Source organism: Nicotiana tabacum, chromosome 23 (assembly GCF_000715075.1).
Source record: "Nicotiana tabacum cultivar K326 chromosome 23, ASM71507v2, whole genome shotgun sequence".
Classification (NCBI taxonomy): Eukaryota; Viridiplantae; Streptophyta; class Magnoliopsida; order Solanales; family Solanaceae; genus Nicotiana; species Nicotiana tabacum.
Genome location: NC_134102.1, coordinates 12,522,724 through 12,543,372, shown reverse-complemented (window position 1 = coordinate 12,543,372; position 20,649 = coordinate 12,522,724). Strand labels below are relative to the sequence as shown.

General features: G+C 35.9%; 1 protein-coding gene across 6 annotated transcripts; it reads left to right on the top strand.

The window, feature by feature from the left end:
• The first annotated feature begins 4,214 nt into the window (after positions 1-4,214).
• Positions 4,215-20,493, top strand: LOC107810035 (putative serine/threonine protein phosphatase 2A regulatory subunit B''delta). Of its 6 annotated transcripts, none has more exons than XM_075246484.1 (12): positions 4,215-4,735; positions 10,902-11,144; positions 11,236-11,403; positions 13,912-14,017; positions 14,222-14,312; positions 15,345-15,486; positions 16,151-16,298; positions 16,428-16,537; positions 17,988-18,144; positions 18,810-18,935; positions 19,029-19,191; positions 19,903-20,493. In XM_075246484.1, exons 3-11 carry the CDS (start codon positions 11,384-11,386, stop codon positions 19,167-19,169), a joined length of 1,041 nt encoding a protein of 346 aa, XP_075102585.1. In that variant the 5' UTR covers positions 4,215-4,735; positions 10,902-11,144; positions 11,236-11,383; the 3' UTR covers positions 19,170-19,191; positions 19,903-20,493. The 6 variants fall into 6 exon arrangements, with proteins under 6 accessions (XP_075102585.1, XP_075102586.1, XP_075102587.1 ...); XM_075246485.1 differs by having other exon boundaries at positions 4,219-4,735; positions 19,907-20,493; XM_075246486.1 differs by having other exon boundaries at positions 4,222-4,735; positions 11,236-11,412.
• The last annotated feature ends 156 nt before the right edge of the window (positions 20,494-20,649 follow it).

Genomic DNA, 20,649 nt, shown 5'->3' with positions numbered 1-20,649 from the left:
AGACGTTGTTGCTTTGATCTTGTCAAGGCTATAGAATTTGCGTTCTTGGAATTTCTTGGAATTCTTTCCTTGAATTTTTCCCATATCCTTTATTTTCTGCCCTTTAGTTCTAGTTGTTCAATTCCTTATTGTTATTGCTTCCGCATTTTCTTTTCAAATTCTCACTCTAGTTTGCATTCCCGACCTAGTCGTTATCATTGATGTGCGGTGTATATTTTGATTAATACCATAATGCACAAAGATGAGTTCCCAAAGTTGAGGAAGCAAGTTAGTTTTTCTAACATGAGGGGGAGACAGGATAAATAGTTGAGAAAAAATTACGTGGAATGAATTATCATTTCTACATATAGATACTCGAATAAGATAATATGAACTTGAAGTTCATAAAAGATAATTTGCAAATCATGTCAGACACATTTGCTGATCCAAAGAAAGTAATTATATTCTCACTGAAAATGCTCCTATTAAGTCCTAGAAGGACAAAGTCTATGGTACGCTTAAAGCATATAGACAAATCAGTCTCAAATAAACTTCTTGATAAAGAAAACGAGCAAATGATCATAATAAAGGAGGCAAGTGATCTAGAAGATCACATGACATAACACTTCATAAAATCTCATGAGAGATTCAAGTACCTGAATATATGAATGAAGAGGTCTCTATGTTATGTCTTTATGAAAAATAAAGAGGTTGGAACCGATATAAAATGTTTGTCGACGACATCTATAATAACGCTAAATATATATAAGGATCTTAAGTCTGGAGAAACAATTCAAGTAGAATTTGGTTTCATATGAAAGACATGTAGTTTTGGATATATAGTTCAAACACTCGAAAGTATAAAGTCAATAGGTGTGTGCAATCACTTTCATGTATTTTATATGTCTAGCATGGCATGAAAACTTGATATGCATCTGAAGTCTATTTATATGGCTTATTTGACTATACTTATATGATAATCCCTGAAGGATTTCAATTGCTTGAAGCATATACAATTCTTGATCTTGAAGTACCACATCCTCAGTGCAATTTATGCACAAATGTACCTTGCTATAACTATAAGCATGATAATGTGATAGCGAGAATTTTTTACCTCTATGGAGATATTGAAAAGGCCATTCCACGACAGTTTATGAAGACATTACATCTCTATCAAGAATGATGATTTCAAGGTGCAACATATTCATTCAAGTTAATATGACTGGTTTGTTTATCAAATCTCTACCAACGATATTTTGAAGATGGTGCACAACATTGGAATGCGAAGGCCCAAGGATGTGAATTGATACTCTCATCGGGGGGAGTTAATACGCGTTGTACTCTTTATTCCTTACAAGGTTTTGTTCCACTGGGTTTTCCTTGTAAGATTTTTAACGAGGCAACCAAAAGGCGTATTGTTAGATATGTGTACTCTTTTTCCTTCACTGTAATTTTTTTCCACTGGGTTTTATTTTAGTTAAGGTTTTAACGAGGCACATTATCTATTGAATAGACATTCAAGGGGGAGTGTTATAAATAGTATTTTATTTATGGTGAATGTCTATATTTTAGAGAGATTTTAGGGTTGTTACTTGATGGGTAAGTCACATTTTTCCTATAAATAGAGGGGTTCTATTTCATTGTAAATCATTCCAAAACAATAAGAATTCCCTCTCCCTACTTTTCTCTGCAATACTCTTCTTCTTCTTTTATTGTTTTATAACAGATACTACGTTTTAATAATATTTGTATGCTACTTAGAGTTTTTGCTTTTTTATGGTACTAGTAAATAGGAAAACTTCTAATAGTTTTTGTTTTTATTTTGTATAATATTTGACCGAGATGAATTTAAATGGAGGAACATGACCAACGGAGGCTGAGTTTGTTTAGACTTGACGTTTAATTGTTATTTTTGGGAGAGAAAGAAAAAGAATGTGCACCCAATGATGTAACTTGGTGGTCAATAAAGTGAGAGAAGAATCATAAATCTCGTGTTTAAATTCCAACAACGAAACAAATACTAAGTGATTTCTTCCTAGTTGTTTGTGTCTTAGTGGGTATAGTTACCCGACACATATGTTGATGAGAAGTAGCAGGTATCCAGTGGAATAATTGAGGTATGCACACTAGTGGAAAGTAACAGGTACCCGGTAGAATAGTCGAGGTGTGCAGGCCACTATCGTCATAAAAAAAGAAAGAGAAAATCTGGTTGACATAATTATGTGATATCTTTCCTAGCCAGGGGCGTATGTAGTGTATTAATGATGGGTTCAATTGAACCCATTACTTTTGACGCGAAGTAAAAATTTATTACAATTGCAAAAGTATTAGATATGAAATCCATAACTTTAAAAAATATAATGGATTCAATGCTAAAAAACTTAAAAGATGAACCCATAGAGTTTAAATTCTAGATTCGCCTCTGGTACTACCGTGAGGTAAGAAGTATCCGATGAAATAGTCGAGATGCTCACAAGCTGGCCCGGCCACTAGGGGTGTTCATGGTTCGGTTTGGATCGGTTTTTTCCTAAAATGAAACCAAACCAAGTAATTCAGTTTTTCAAATATTAAAACAAAATCAAACCAATTAAATCGGTTTTTTATCGATTTGGTTTTGGTCGGTTTTTTAAAATTTTTAGCTATTTATCAGTTATTTCTTAAATATGAGACATACACTATCAAATACATATTCCAGCGACTACATTTTCAACGTAACACTATCAAACCAAATACTCTTTAGAAAATCTATCATTTATCAAGATATATTGATGATAATTGAATCAAATATTGATGAATAATTTAAGGTCTCAATTAAAATTAAAATGAATTATTTTTAACATGAAATATATTCTTGTACTTAGCAAAAGAAAACTACCAATAAAACTAGAATGTGAAGGCAAAAAACTAGATTATTATAATAGCAAAGCACTAGAGTAAAAGTGCAAACGATTAATATGATAAGAAAATCCGAAACACATTTTGAACATATATATATATATATATATATATATATATATATATGCAATAATAAATTTAAAATAGCTACTTCTGTAGTCGGTTTGATTCGATTTTTTTCGGTTAGTTTTTGATAAAAACCCAAACCAAAATCAAACCAAATTTGATCGATTTTTAAAATTCAAAACCAAAATCAAACCGAACCAAACCAAAAAAGTATCAATTTTTTCGGTGGGTTTGGTTTGGTTATCGATTTGGTTCGATTTTTCGAATTTTTATGAACAACCCTACCAGCAACCATCATCATAAATAAAAAGAGAATGACAGAGTTACTCGATACTTGTGCTGATGTGAGATAACACGTATTCAAAATAGTTGAGGTGCGTGCACCGACAAGATATAACAAATATTCAATGGAATATCAAAGTGTGCATAGAGGATAATTGAGGTACGAATAAGCTGCTTGGACACCAACTTCATATCTATCTATATCTATACTATATTAAAAGCACGAAGGCCCTTAGCGAAATATCGTTCGCCTTTTTTACCCTTTAAGAGTATTTTTATATTGGACATAGTAGTAATTTTAGTTATTTTCCTAATACGTAGGAATAGTCATTATTTTTCTAATATTTAGGGACAATCATTTAATTAATAACCTAATGTTAGGACTTTGATATGGAAAATCATATAATTATCTTTTTGTTGTAAAACTTTTTGTGTAAGAGTCCTTGACGAGCTTTTTTTTTGTTAAAAAGTTTTAGGTTTAGTATTGTTTATTTTTTTCTTTTTTAGAGCTCATTTTCTTCGTATAATTTATGTAATTTGATTATATCATGAGATACAATAATTTATTCTTTTTCTACTTTATTGGAAATAATTCATATAATATTTATTATTAATTAAAAAATAAATAAATTGTATTTTATTCTTGAAAAAAAATATTATTTTCTATCAATTTTTCAAAAAGAAATTAATTCTTAAGTTTTGAAGGATTATATGTGACTGCTGAATTTGAAAAGAAGCATGATAACATATGAATTTAAAATAATTGAATAAAAAATTAAAATAAATTTTTAGTTGAATATATTGATTAATGATTGAGAACTTGTATGAAAATTTATTATTTTAGGAAAAATTAATTTTTATTTTATCACTCAATTATAATATTTTAATATATTATTCATATAATATTTTAAAATTGAGATAGTGTACACGAACAAATCATAACACTAGTATATAAGAAAAGAAGATAAAAGAAGTTTCATCACTTGCTATTCACGTGATCGATAGACAATTGGATTTTGGAGTCGCCTTTCTTTGGTGCTTTCCTTTTTGTGGAGTGAGATTTCGGGGAGAAAAAAGGTCCATATTATTATAATATCCCCATTACGTTACACTCTTCATCTTCTCGTTTTTCCTTAGCTTCGAGGGTTTCCGTTTCCTCTGTAAATTCTCCCCCCTCCGATCTCTCTCCGATTCAATATAGGGTTTCGCGAACTTTCTGTTCCCTCCGATTCGTAAATCTACAAAAAGATCCGTTGCATTTTTAACCCTAGCTTCAAATTGCGTGTGATGCGAAGACCAATTGTGCTTCTGAAGATCTTAAAGGATTTTGATTTGATTTGATTTAATTGATTTGGTTTTCGCGATGGATGTGGATTTCAATGGTGACGTAGCGAGTTTGGATGCTGACCTATTGCAGCTACCTGAGGTGTCACCTTTGGCTATTAAAGCTAACCCTTATGTTGCCGAGAAGCTATTCGATCAATGGTTTTCGCTCCCTGACACTGCCGCTTTGGTAATTTCCTCCTTGCTCAAATTTCGCTACAATTTAATGTTTTGTGCTGTAGTAGGATTTACCTTTAGAAATTCTAATTTGGATTAGCTCGGGCAGGTAGATTCATTGCCAATGTGATGGCACGCGTACAGTGTTGGAGTGTTTACTGTTTCATAAGTTAGGGCTCGTTTTAGTTTAGGCATTTTAATTTTTTTTAAAGCTTGGTGTAACACTCTGCACTACTAATAAAGTACTTGGTTTCAAATATAAACTCTGCATAAGTATTAGTGGATTACCGTCAAAACTTGCACGGGATTTTCTTGAATAAGGCACTTATACTAGAATTTATATGCTATTTTATGTAGGTGAAATATGGTAAGAATAGCTGTATTTTCAATGCTTGTATAAGAACGCATTAAATGTCGCAAATGCCGTTATAACTAACTATTGAGTTTGCTATTGCAATCCTACATAATGATATCTGTATTATTATCCTATCAGAGATGGTAATAACTAAAGGTGATTTCTTCCCATTTGGGTAAGCCTCGGTGGTTAGAGTTACTCGGTGCTTATCCGGTATAATAGTCGAGGGGTGCGCAAGCTAGCCAGACACAAGGGTGGATGTAGTGTATATGTTATTGGTTCAGATGAACTCGGTAGTTTTAGCTTAGACCCTATATATGTGTTAAAAATTTCACTAATTAGTTACGATAATAGATTATGACCTCAGTAAAATAAATGGGTTGTGGTAGAATCCCGAATTCAAACCCATAAAGTTCAAATCCTGGATTCACCTATGTTTGGACACCACCTTTACAAAAAATATTTTTATTATTATTCACGACATGATAATCTTTGCCTTCTAATGTGTGTTGCTCGAATCCTTGAAAACAGCAGGCACACTTGTGACAGATCCTTCAAAAATGGGCATTTTGGAGGATCAAGCGACATAGCTTATAATTGCTACAAACCAAACAATCATTAGTTTATTATATTGGGCAGTCTTTTGGCACATCTTTTATCTTTCTTGAACCCATTTTTACGCAAAATAGGTCTCCTGTAATGTGAAAATTGCATTAAGGTGACTGAAGTCTGTTGCTTTCTTGGGATGGTTTCAGCTTTCATAGTTAAATTTTATACCGAATTTTGTGGGTAACATCTTTTAATTACTAGTTTAAATGACTAGTCTAACCTTTGGGTACTGAAAAAGAATGTCACTTCTTTTAGAATGTTATCTACAATTGTCTAGCTCTGCCTAGAAAAATCGTGCTAGCAATGTATGAATTATATTCGCAAACAGACACAAAGTAGTGGCCTCAAAGCTGGGGCTCCGCTAAATTTGGCATTAGTCTTACTCCAAGAAAGGGATTGGACAGTTTGTCTTAGTATCGAGATAATTGAAAAGTGATCACAAGTGGAATCTTCAGCCATTATAAATTTTTACTCTGGTTGATGATGCTGTAGTGACCAGAATGTTTCTTCTGTCAAAAAAAACCCATAATCCTCTATCCAAATTCTCTAAATTATGCAAAAAAGAGTAGTCTTCCAATAAGGTCAGAGTTGCTTCCTTATTATTTGCCATCTTCAGCTAGTAACAGCTTTCTTCAAAGTCCTTGAATTGCTCATGTTTCTTCAAAGATATTAAGGATGAAACTCCATAACTGCGAAGGTGGAGAGTGGAGGGTAAGGCAGGAACAAATGGCTTATGGGCTTGGCAGACTTCTTGGACACTACTGCAAGTAATTACCATATTTCCTGCAGGTTATGGATAGTCATCCAACCAAACATACCACTTTAGTGGAGCTTTGTCCTTGGGAAAAAATAAATCCCCCTATGAGAAACTTTTAGTGGAGCTTTACTTTTCCACTACATTTTTCTATCACTACTACTCCTCTACATTTTCCGAGGCCATGATCCATTTGTTTTAGCCTTGAGAGTGTTTGCTTTAACCACAAACGCTCAAGGACTAAGAAACTAATCATAGTCCATGGGTAACTTGTTAACACTTTGGAACTTGCATTTTTGATGATGTAAATCTGGTATTTCAGTAGCTTACGATTAGCCATAGAATTTATTGGCTAATTTAGTGCTGAAACAATGGGAATAGGTAAAGCTTATCAGATGGGAAAAAAGTTAGAGAAAGTTTTGAGCTTCTAAAGGAAAAAGCAGGCAGTAAAGTTAGAAGTCTTAAAGGGACAAGAATTGTGCTATTAATGTAACTTGTTCACAACAAGAAATTTCAGAAAATCAAGAAGAAGAATACTGTATTTAAAAAGAAGAATTTTCTGTTATTTCCATCTTGAGATATCCAGGAATATTTGCCTAAGCACAACCTTACCTGACGACCATATATGTGAGCCTATAAGCTTTGCAAAAAGACTTTTAAGGCTCTACCTAATTTGGTAGATGTTTGTGGTTGAGCTCATGCTCACTTTATACATACTTCTAAGTTCTAACACTAACTCGTGTATGAATGATATATTTTAACATATAAAAAAAGAAAAAAGGATAAAAAGGCCATGTCTGTCATGCATCGAGTCCATAGCCTTTGTGTTATATGTGCCTCATTGGCCACAATTGCTCACCAATTGGGTTGAACAAACTGCCAAAAATACTTATGTGCAGAATAAAACCATCATAATTTTACTACTCACACTAATTCTCAACAAACAGCAACTCTCCTTTATTCAAACTTCGGAATGGTTATACTCTGCCAGCATGGATAGAAGTAGGATAGAATATTCCCACCTGAAGAAAGAAATTGTAGTATTTAAATAGGATTGTGATTTCGAAATGCAGATAACTCAAATATCTAGGTCAGTCTTCTAGGAAAATTACATTATTGATTAAGATGCAACACAAATGAAACTGGATAACTGAAATGAAGGTGTCTTTATCAAAAAATTTCCTTATAAAAAAAATTGAAATGAAGGTGTGCTAAGGAACATTGTGCGTAGGAATAAACATACCACAAAGAAAGGCAAGTTCTATAGAATGATTGTGAGACCAGTAAACTTATAATGGTGTGTGTGTTGGGTGTTAAGGTCTAATATATCCCCAAGATGAGTGTTGTACAACTGCAAATGTTGAAATGGTTTTGCCGCTATACAAGATTAGAGATGATGATAAAGTATGCAAATTACTTGCACATAGAGGATAAATAAAGATTGAGAAAGTCGGATGAGAGGGTTTCATCGTATTTTGCTGCTTAGACTTCCAAATGCATCATGCCAAATGGTGCAATATTATATGATGGTTGAGGGTGCTAAAAGTTGGCAAGATAAGACGCCAAATACTATAGTCTGTGTTGTAGAGATGCTGATTTTATATAAATATGTGGTCATAAGATTGCACAAGATTAGAAGTTATCATAGCCAATAAATGTTGCAAATAGTGCGCATAGAGGATGAAGCTGGCAAAGATTGTTTAATTGTCTGAGGTGTTTTGGTCATGCTGTACATATGCCTCCAAATGCATCAGTTGGCATATAGAGGAGAAAACCAATGAAGATCGTCTGGGATTGTTTGGTTATGTACTTATGTCCTTGTTCAAGAACCATCTCCGGCAGGTGAGGGTTAGGGTAATAGGACATCCAGAAAGGATCCCATCCTCGGTTGCTATTGAAACGGCAGATCTGGAATTTAATATTCCTATCTGTCTGGAGATTACCACCAAAGGTACATGCATTATCTTTGTCGGCAAGGTGGCAGATGGGGCTGGTCCAAGCAGCTGTGTAAAATTGACAGTCAATGAGCCAATGATGAAATGTGACATCGTGATAGCAAAGGTTGTGGGACGTGTTTGGCCCAGCTCTTATGCAGATTTCTCTTCCTTAAGTGATACTCTCTCTCTATCATGGCACACATAGAGCTCTTAAAGCATGCAAATAATGCACAAACCTGCCGTAATTGAGACATCAAAGGTGACCAAGTTGGTTTTGTTCGAAGCATGCAAAGCTTTTGGGGTTAGTATTGCGGGATTTGAACATGAAATCCTCGACATCATATTGAGAATAGAGCAAGAGAGGCAACTATGGCTACAACAGCAAAATTCAGTCAGCAGTCATAAAGAGAAACAAGAAGAAAAGGGGAAAGGAGCTGATATGTAAGGTGAATTACGATGATGAGGAAAAGAGAGATAGGGGCAGGTCCTACAAAGCCTTTTCAGGATGAAAATAAAAATTCTAAGCTGGAATATACAGGGGTCTAAACAACACCAAGAAGAGCACACTGAAATATTTGGTTCGCAAGTGGAGAGCAGACATCCTTTGTCCATAGGAGAGAAATTGAAAATGGTCAGGAAAATTGGTATGACTAGTTGGGGAACCGCTATGCTGACTGGGTTGAGCTCAAAGCATGCGGCAGCAGATGGGGTTATTATTATTCCTTCGGATAAATGACAGTGGAACTGTTTTGGTATTCAGCCATGCATGCTGGAAAGCCTACAAGATTTTTTTTTTTTTTGAGGATAAGGACCCACAAGATGACTTTAGGGTGGTGCTTTGCAGGGGATTATGGTCCTCACACCAATCCGGAAAGGAATGAACTTTGGCATGAGCTTGCAGCAATCATGGGTTTATGGAATGATCATTGGAGGAGATTTTAATATGTGCAGGGTCAAAAGAGAAAGGTATAGCTGTATTAGAAGATTAAAAGCAATGAAAAGTTTTCCTGAACTTATTCAGGATCTTGGCAACTATAGGAAGCATTCTACACTTGGTTTGGAGGGCGGGGGCGGGGGCGGGGGTTCCATTCAAGTTTCAAGAATTAATAGATGTTTAATCCCACCAGAATGGAATGACAGCTTCAAAGCAGTAAAACAGTTAGCAGCTCCAAACTGGGAAGTCAGATCCTTCTAATTTCAAATTCAAAAAGATGTGGTTTTGCAAAGTTACTTGGTGAGGGGGGGTCCAGACTTCATACTTATACGAAAGCCGGGGAGTCTCAGAAAGGACATTACTGATAGCAACAGAAAGCTGTATTTGGCAAGGTTGATGCAAAAATAAGAAAAGCACAGGATGAGCTGTTAGTATTAGAGCAGACGTTGTCTTACACAAGCTGAAAAAGATAAAAGACTGAATTGAAATTGAAGTTGCAACAACTTGCATTAGCTGAAGAACTGCCATGGAAATTAGTATTGAAAACAGAGCTGCCTACAAAAGTAGATCGTTTCATCTGGAAAACACTCAATGAGGCTTGTTTGACTCACACCCTTGGGGTACAGCACTTCCCGGGACCCCGCGTCAATACGGCATACTTTGTGCATTGGGCTGCCCTTTTTCTGAAGCTTGTTTGACTCAGGACCTTTGCAAAAGGAATATGCAGCCAATAAACAGATGCTACAGTATCTCTATGGTTGGTCGTTCTCTTGTTCAATGAAATACTTGCTTACCTGTTCAAAACAAAAAAAAACAGATGCTACATGTGTCACCAAAGTTCAGAAACCATCAGTCACCTCTTCCTTTGCTTTATAGTAGCTGCAGATCTATGGTACATGTTCTGCCAATTGTTGGACTCAGGTGGGTCATGCCGCAAAATATTAAAGATCCATATGAATGCTGGAGTTTATGGAAAGTTGGTAAAACCATCAAGAAAATCTTCAAAATGATCCCTGCAAGCATTTTTTGGTGTGTATGGACTGAAAGAAATGACAGATGTTTTGATGGAATCTCAACTCCAAACTACTCCTTAAAGGCTAGATGTCTTTGCTTAGTTGGAGCAACCTGGCCTCTGTAAATAACACTTTTTTTTTTTTTTTTGGGGTAATGGTAAAAACTTTAGATTTAAAAAAAGGTGCACTATACAAGCTGTGGAGTCACCAAAAGTTACATAGAGACAAGGAAAACAAAAAATTCTAGATGTATGCCATCTTACAAATAGTCTAGGACATCAAAAGTGGCTTCTGCATCTTCTAAGTGTCCCTGGTTACACCAAATAACGCTGATATTTTAGCTCCCTGATATTAGCGTAGTCTCACAGAGTGGAGTTAACACATCTTCTTTTGTACTTATTGCATCTTTTTGATTCCATTAATGAAACTTCTTACTTCATCCAAAAAAAAATAATCTTTTATGTATACCCTGTACCATTACAATCCTAAACCATGTTCTGTGCATCTTATTCCTTTTCTTGTTTCATTACTTTTAATCTCTGTAGATTGGTAATGATTTTTTTCCTTCTACATGCAGGTGAAATCTTTGCTTAAGAATGCCAAAAGTGGTGGTCCATTAAATGTGTCTGGTACATCTTCTGGCTCAAATGCCGCTGCAACTAATTCTTTGCCGTCCATGTTTCCTGCTGGAAGTACACCTCCACTTTCTCCAAGAAGTTCATCTGGTTCACCTCGAATCTCAAAGCACAGGGCTGGACCCTCTTCATTGGGGTCTCCTCTGAAATTAGTGAATGAGCCAGCGAAAGAACTGATACCACAGGTATGGAATACCTAATTCTGAGTGGTGCTTTTATTTGCAGACTGTTGAGATAGTAGTCATGATGTTTTCTCCAAAATGCTTATGATGGCAGTTTTACTTTCAAAATGGCCGTCCACCTCCAAATGAATTGAAGGAACGGTGCTTGTTTAGGATAAACCAATTTTTTTATGGTCACACAGATGGACTACAAATGAACGGTAAGTTTGTCTTTACGAATTGCTTTCTCTGAAGACTTTGAGATGATTATTGATTTGTTAATGTCCTTTCGGCTTGAGACTGAAAAACTTCTTGTTCTAGATTATTTTTTTGAGAGTGGACTTCTTGTTCTAGATTAAATCCACTCTAAACATTTTTTTTTTTGGGGGGACGGGGACGGTTGATCTGTGGTGGGATTTTATTCATGAAAAGCACCAACTAAGTGCTAGTTCAGTACTAAAATGCTAGAAATGACCAGTGTCCTTTTAACGGTGCAGCAAGCTTACAAGTCCATCATAGTATCTATATCATTTAAATTTTCAGATTACACAAAAAAGCTAATGATGGTAAATATTTGAGCTTCAAACGCTATAGTGCTTCATTTCTTTCTTCAGAGCAGCTGTGCATCCTTTCGTTCCATACTATCCACAAGATGCACTTTCGTATTCCAAAAGTCTCTAACTTGTCTTTGTAGTATCCTTCCTTTCCAGCTTCTGAGATTATTGTTCAATGAGTTAGGCACCCACTGAACTCCAAAAAGATTTAGAAATGTGTTTCAAATCTGCCTGACTTCAGTGCTTTGCAGAAAGTTTAGATCCTCACCCTCCTTCGCATACATGTAACATCTGCTGCAGTCAATCCGCGGTATGTTGACTGCATTGTGATCCAGCCAAAGCGTGCCACCTTTAGAGGTGCATTGCTCTTCCTAGCCCATTTTCTGTTTCCACTGTCAGGTTTGACATTATGTTGTGGCATGATGCACTGTAAAACTGCACCTACTCTACTTTCTTATCAGTGATTCTGGTTCAACATTAGCTCCTCCAATTTTCCAAGAAGTTGAGCCAATCTGTCTGCCTTCCGGTCCTGGCAGTTTTTTTGTTGCAGATATTTTCTGTTTTATATTGAGCTGGGGTGGCTTTAGCTGGTGAAAGTCAGGAGATTCACAAAGAATATTGTATACTTTAGATTGTAAGTGTCATGTTAGTCGAGAGAACAATAATGTTCTGTATTACCTGCAAAAAAAGTTAAGAATATTCTGTAGATTTTATGAACAATTATGCCATAGAGCCCTGAGAATTAGGGAACCTTATTCATGTAGATCAAAACTCCAATTAGGAGCCCTCTTATGTCGTTAACAAAGTCATTTCAAAAAGAGTTTTCGTTCTCTTTTCTCTTTTCATCAGCAAAATGATAACTCTTTTTCACATCCTTTTTACACCTTTTCTTGCCCAAAATTTCTGTTTACTATTTTCCTGTAAATGTTGCTTTAACTTTTCAGGTCCTTATCATATATTCTTCTTTTATCAACATTTTGATTTCATTGGAACCTTCGCCGTCGAGTGGTGTCTCATTCAAGTTAGCTCCCTGGATGAATATTATTGTTTGGTGTGAAGACTACTATGTGGGGGCACTACATAAAAAATTTAAAATAACTGCTGCATTTTTTGGAATTTTTGGAACTACGTACAGCTTAAGCCGTTAAGCGCAGATTGTTTAATGCATAATTTGCATGTGTTTGGGCTATATTGCTGGATGAAGTCCAAGTTAGGCTTAAGACTGAGTTAGATCATATATACATGTTTAAGGACCAGCTGTTTTGAACAGTGTTTAGCACACAAAGTCAGTCCTTTTGGACAGACTTTTGGTGAACCAAAATTTGTCCAAAAAGTGACTTTATTTGCCTATTTAAGGGGCTGTTCTTTCCTCACTTCAAACACACTCTATCACACATTTGTTGGACATCAGCTTATACATTCAAAAAATTTCCTGAGGTCTGTGTGCCCCTTGTGATGAAAAGTTGATAACCTTTGGAACCTGAAAGACGCTGTTTTATTTGATAGATTAATCACTTTTGTATTGTTAAATATGTCCACTTCATATTTCTCTCTTGTTTACTCTATAGTTCTTGATGATTACTTTTGGAAGTCTGAATTGCATCTGTCATGAATGAGCGATTTGTCTTCAAATTCTATAAAGATGTGCACTTCTTTTCCGAGATATTTTCCCTTATTTAGATGTTTGAATTGTATTTGAACTGAAAGGCATACGCTGTTCTCAGGGAGAATTCAGGCTAGCTTTTAGACTAGTATATGTGAAGTTGGAATCTATACTCAGTGGAGGGTCTGTCAGGAGAGATGAGGAGATAGGAGGATCTTTACCATTCTTTCTTCTTTCAATATTCCCAGTTAGACAGCTTATCTTTTCCGCTTCTGTGACTAATCGGAACCAATATCACTGCTTTACGCTCGAACAGTTGAATGACCACAGTCCAGCAACTTCGGTGCATAGATATAGATTTATTGCTTGTACCTGGTCCAGCTTCGCAACCCTTTGGGATATCTTCTCTTTTTTCGGTCTCTGTAATTTTTTTCCTATATGCGTGTCACCTTCATGGCGTGTTATGTTAATTAGTGAATATTTAAGAGGAAAAAAGAAAAGAAGCCATGAAATGAAACCGAAATGTAGGAGAGTATTGCGCAATGTGCCTGAGGTTTTTGTTAATTGATGTGAAATATTTCTGAAGTGCTTGAGGAGTGTGTATTCAAATGCTATTTGCTTCACATGGCTGCAGGGATGCTTTTGTTGATTATTGGATCAACGGCAACATGTTAACAAAAGATATAGCAACTCAAATGTACACAATCTTGAAGCAGCCAGACCTTAGATACCTCGCGCAGGTGCTTTCTCTAGTTCCTGTTGATGTTTAAGTTGCTATCTGATTTATTCACAGTGTAGCTCCAGTCTCATACCTCAAAAGATCAAATGACTTTGTTCTGATTTTATGACTGTCTGAACACGATCTTTCTTTTAAAGCGCGCTATGGTTTTGTGGATTACTAGATTATCTTCTTCCTCCTATGAAATTAATCAAGTTGATTGCAGGATGACTTCAAACCCATTCTTCGGGAACTCTTGGCAACACATCCAGGGTTGGAGTTTTTACAGAGCACACCTGAATTTCAAGAGCGTTATGGTACCTTCTTGGTCACATGCTGCATTGTTTTTATATGATTTACTTCACTCATAATTTGCACGTGGACTTTTTGGCCTTCAAATTTATAATGTCTCCTAACTGTGTATTACTACTCTCAGAAGCTTTCAATAACGGTAGTTATGGTCGGTGCTTAATTAGTCCTTGAGGGTCACTTTGGGATCGAGAACTGGATCAGTTGAACTTGATTTGACTGTTTGTGTATCATGCTTCCCTGGATGAGAAGGTGATGAAAGATATAAGGTTCCTTTTTCTCTTTGAAATTCATAATGGTGGTGTCTGGTCCATCTTGCATGTATCTCGGCCATTCCACCGGGTACTGCTACCACTCACCAACATAGGTACCGAAAGGCTTAGGTAAATGGAAAGAAATTACCTTGTGTTTTTGCCTCAACTGCGAGGTACCCTGGTCTCTTATCCTTGACATATTGGAGAACGAGGGGTGGGGTTCTACTACCTTTCTTTAGCACTGATAAAACTGCTTTTGGCAGATTCATTTATATTTCTCTTGTTTTCCAAATGTTTCTATCTATGTGTACTCTTGTTTCTGATGCCTCTATCTTTTTATGTCATTTGTTGCTTACATCATAAACGAGTTTTGAGATGGGTAGCACTTACAACACAGTTGCTTGAGCTGGAAAAATTGTTTGTTGTTGAAGACGTATTTAGAAGTTCTTTATGAGAATTCCTTTTCAATATAAGTATTCTATAATATCCTCCGTTAATGTTTCCATTAAAGTCCTTGAGATTTCCTATACTTGCTCCCACTAAAATAATCCTCTTTCAATTTTGCTGCCTCTCCCCTTCTTGTTCGCTACTTCTCTCCCCCCTCCCCCCCCCCTCTGGATATTTGCCTTCACTTTTCTCTCTGGAGCGTCTTACTGTACGAGTAGGACTGGAATAGATAGTCTATTTTCATTGCAGGAATGGTCCTCTGTTCACTTGATTGTAGTGAAAGAGGTTCATATTACTGCAGTGTCTTAACAGTTAATTTTTTTTTTTTGCATTTGCCAGCTGAAACTGTAGTCTACAGAATATTTTACTATGTGAATCGATCGGGTAATGGTCGTCTTACCCTCAGGGAGCTGAGGCGTTCTGACCTTATTGCTGCAATGCAGCATGCAGATGAAGAAGATGATATCAACAAGGTCCTGAGGTATATATGCTTGCTGCAGTATTGGCTTAATATTTGTTTGTGGGAAGTTTAAGAGATTCAGTTTACATCATTTCATATTATCCATTCAATATAGTTTCACCTTGTAATTATCCTAATGTCTTTGCCACTTAGTTTAATTACAAGCATGTTTATGAGACACAGTGGTTGTAGGAAATCATACTTCATAGGATGTGTCAAAAAAAGATATACCAAAAATGCATTATCTGTCACTAATATAGCAAATTCTATTAGCCCCCAAGGTTTTGGTCTAGTGGTGAGAGCCGCAACACGTGATGTATGGGTTAGGCGCATGTCACGGGTTCAAGCCGTGTCGGAGATAAAAGTCTGGTATTTAATGGGTAGACGGGTGGACTCATTATCCAACGAGCTTTGAACCATGCTCCATTGGCACTCGGGATATCTTGGTTATAAAAGAAAAATAGCAAAGTGCTATTTTGAAAAATGGGCACTAGAAAACTACATCAACTATGTTTTTGTAGATTTCTTTTAAGTTATTGGATTTTTGCAGCAACTGAGGCTGATATTGTATGCATTCATTTATCTTCTGGAATTTGACACACTAAAAGTACACACTGATATTGGATTCATTCAAGTTTGACATTCTTCTCAATGTAAGTTCTTGAGCACTCTATTTTTGCTACAGGTACTTCTCATACGAACACTTTTATGTGATATATTGCAAGTTCTGGGAGCTTGACACCGATCATGATTTTCTCATTGATAAAGAGAACCTCATTCGATACGGCAACCATGCCCTTACATACAGGATTGTTGATAGAATATTTTCTCAGGTCTGAGTGTTCCATGTGCTCTTTGGCTTTTGCAGTTTTATCTTGCCTGTTATGAGTTTTTAATTGGTGTATTATTAAGAATGCTTGCTTATCACTTCTTAAGGAGTTTATGATTTAATTTGCTATCAGGTTCCAAGGAAGTTCACCAGTAAAGTTGAAGGGAAGATGGGTTACGAAGATTTTGTTTACTTTATATTGTCAGAGGAGGATAAATCATCAGAGCCTAGTCTTGAATACTGGTAAGTTTCAGAAGTGACATTTATCTTTCTTGCAGTCCTTGCATATTTGTGTACTTTTAGTGTGACTCAAGAGTTTGGTTTCTGCTGAGTGGAGATTATGTTACTGAAGAAGATTCTTTATGAAAAAGTGATTTGTTTCCCTTCTGAATTGTGCTCACTAATTCATTGTGAGTGAAAGAGAAGACAAGATATGCTGGTGGAAAGTTACTTAAAAAGAAAATTTTCCCTAGTATATACAATTGGCCATTATTTGGTATTGGGAAACACATGAAGGGGTTAGGTGATGGACTAAGATATCCTGAAGGTTCATAAGATTTTCCTTGCAAATTGCATGCGTGTGGTCTATTATTTGTTTATTTAGATTCTGAGATGCAGGGAATGATCCTTATAGTGCGCAAGACTGAACTATAATTGAAGCACATTTATGGAGCCGATTGTGTTATAACTTGCATATGACAATCCAATCAATTTTTGTTTTAGAAAATACTAGTGGGGATCTGAAGTTTTGCTAATATTGAGACATGGAACAATGTTTTATGAATTTTTTTGCTATTTATGGAATTTATAATGTATAAAAAGTAGTAATTTCTCTATAATAGAATTTTCTTTCCGGTTCATTAATGTATATAATATCACTAAATTATGTACTTTTTTATATTTTTCCCTTCTAAAAAAATAAGTACTCCCTCCATCCCAATTTATGTGGCATACTTCCTTTTTTAGTTTGTCCCATAAAGAATGACACCTTTATATATACCCATAAAAATAAAAAAAAATTTACCCATCAAAAAAAGAATGACACCTTTACATATTTGAAAACAATTTAGCTTTAAACTTTCTATTTTACCCTTCATAAGATGATTTATATCCACACAATTGTCCATGGCTTGTTCAAGACCACAAGTTTCAAAACTTTTCCTTTCTCTCCTAAACTCGTGTCCAGTCAAATCCGCCACATAATTTGGGACGGAGGGAGTGTTTTATTTCTTTGATATTATATACATTAATGAACCGGGGAGTAGCAGTGCAGCACTGAGAACTTTGAAGCATAACATTTGATTATCAAGTAGGACATTCTATTTGTGGGTTACACTGAAGGCATTGGTGCACGCTCTCTTGTTTGTTCATTGTTGGTTTACAATATGAATTGGTTGAATGCACTGTAGTCAAATCGCTGGTTCTGTGCTTGATAAATTTTAGGCATTTCCTTGTACAAGTATTCCGACCATCAGGCAAAGGCTGTTTAGTGGAGAGTTGCAGTAGCATTGGTATTTTTTTGTTGTTGCTTTTTTTCGTTTCAACCAAGATTTGTGTTAGGCTGAGTAAAGTTGTTACAGATCGATCAGTTAACTCCGGTGAATTAGTTTTTGTGAAGCGTATTGTTTTGTGACATGGACACGTACACAGTTGACACTGCATTGTTTTCTTTCTCATTTTCTTTCTGGATCAGGTTCAAATGCATAGATATGGATGGAAATGGGGTTATAACTAGGAATGAAATGCAATTCTTTTATGAGGAGCAGTTACATAGAATGGAATGCATGGCCCAAGAGCCAGTGCTTTTTGAGGATATTTTGTGTCAGATAGTTGACATGATTAGTCCAGAGGTAATTTAGAACTTGTCGTATTTCCTATTCTTTGTTATCTTGTGTCCTCTTAAGGTTTTAGTTATTGTACCATAATCATCTGTTCTTGAAGATCACTTATAATGATCGACCATTTTTCATGCCCAAGTTAAATATGTTGAGTAAGATTTCTCTTTAGTTTTCTCTTTTGGATGTGGTGGTTAGTTAGAGGTTCTTTTAATTTTGTTGAGATATATGTTGTGATTATGATTTGTATTAAGGCTTTGTCTTGTTGATACCCTCACTTTAGTTCTGGGTGTTTAGTATATGCTTTCTAGTTTGCTTAGAGAATTTGTATGTTTACAAATGTAGAGAATCAAACTTTCTAGTATTAGGGCACCCCGAATTGGTTTTAAAAGACAAATTATTGACTGTTGGAATCGAATGAGGTCCATATAGAGCAGAAAGAATTTTGAGGATTCATGTAGCCAACTCCAACTAGTTGAAACTGAGGCATAGTTGTTATTGTTGCATCCAGATGTATGTTGTATTTTTTTTTTAAAAATAATGAGATGTATGTTGTTCTTACTTGAACTTATTATGTTGTTTGACTAGGTGCATTTCCGTGATAGAGACTTGTAGTTTGTATCATCTGTTTTTGTAACCTGAGTACGATAATGTGTGTAATTAAAGTTTCTTTCTTGCAGAATGAAAGCTATTTTACATTACGTGATTTGAAGGGAAGCAAACTCTCTGGTAGTGTTTTTAACATACTCTTTAACCTCAATAAGTTCATGGCATTTGAAACCCGCGATCCCTTCCTAATTCGTCAGGTAATTGAAAGGATAATGTATGGTTGATAATGCAGTTCTGTGTCGCTTGGTCGTTGTTACCAGTGCTTGACATGAGTTTTTTCTTGTTGCCAGGAGCGTGAGAACCCGAATCTGACTGAATGGGATCGCTTCGCACACAGGGAATATATTAGGCTGTCAATGGAGGAAGATGCAGAAGATGCCTCCAATGGAAGTGCAGATGTCTGGGATGAATCACTCGAGGCTCCCTTCTGAGTTCTAGTCTTGAGATAGAATGGTATGGATAATGCAGTTACATAGATCATTTAAGCCTGCATCTACATAAGTCAATAATTCTGCCAACCATGATTTCTTCGCATGCCATGTCGCTGGTGTTTGCGCTGTAAAACATTATGTCCACTCTTGACGCATAATATCTGGAAGAAAGTCTAATTGTTGACTAGAATCAACTTCTCACTGACAATTACCTGGAGAGAAACTTTCTTAACAGATATACAGCCATTGCTATATATGCACATTAGTTGGGTTGCATATAATGTTAAAGCAAAGCTGTCATCCAATGATGTGCCGTACCTTGGAACTTAACGTATATGCTTTTGCTAAATTACTTGAATATATAGGAGAAAAATACATACCCCTTACCGAGCATCAATATCAGATGTAGTAATTCATGAAAAAGAATTGATTATCACACCAAGTTATTGCAAATCCACTTTTAAAAGATTTTAGGTGGCAAAGTCATGTAAAATATGCACAATTTCTTGATTTCATGTCAAGACAGAGCCTATCTTTTTCATGTCATATATGTGGCTGTAGATATTTTACGTCTTTGGCCCCCTCCTGCTTGTAGTGTATTACCACCTTTTCTTATTTGATGTGTTGAGTTGTAGTTGGCAAATGGACAAGGTAGACATTATGTGGATATATTGCTTCTCCATTTTTCAAGCCACCTGACCTCATGTTCTTAAAAGCTGCGTTCTTTCGACAGCCAGGTGTGCCTATAGAAATCTTATTTCAAGCTGGCTATTGAGTCACAAAGAGCTAATTTGCACGGGAGCAGTCAAGTGGGACGAGCTTATCCGTGTGTTTCATCAAAGATGTTTTTAAGAGATTAGCCAGGGAGGAATGTTTTGTTTGATCTGCACAGAGCATGCTCTCATGAATTATAAGGACATGCTAGTGTGGAATCTTCTGACTCGAAATATCAAGGGCTTTGCAAGTGCGCTATTGGTGATAGATGATTAATCCAAAACTAGATGCTGGTAGTTCAGACCTTCTCGCACTTGTTCTCTCTTTAGCTGTAAGAAGTCAATATTCTTATTTATTTGTTCTGGTGCCGATTTTTGGTGGTTGCAAATACAGAAGTTTTTCAAGAGGTTTAGTATGGCGAGTCCCACAGTCCATGTGATCCGCTTTTTTGCTCCTTTTATTATTCTTTTGTGGATTAGACTCCTTTAGTGGCATGTGAATCATGGTAGTTCTGTATTGACTGTGTAATGATATGGCTTCTCTACTCCCGTCTGCCTTTCTAGTTTCTAGTCCGATGTTGATGTCGAATATGATAACTTTTGTTGGCTAATCTTACTAGCGTCTTAACGAGGTTGAAGTAAAATTTTCAAGTATATAGTAATTCCATGTAGTTGGGTAGGGGTGCCAAACGGGAAGATTTGAGTTAAATCCGGATGGTTTACAGCGCTCAACTCAACTCAAGTTGGCTTATTCAATGCGTTCAACT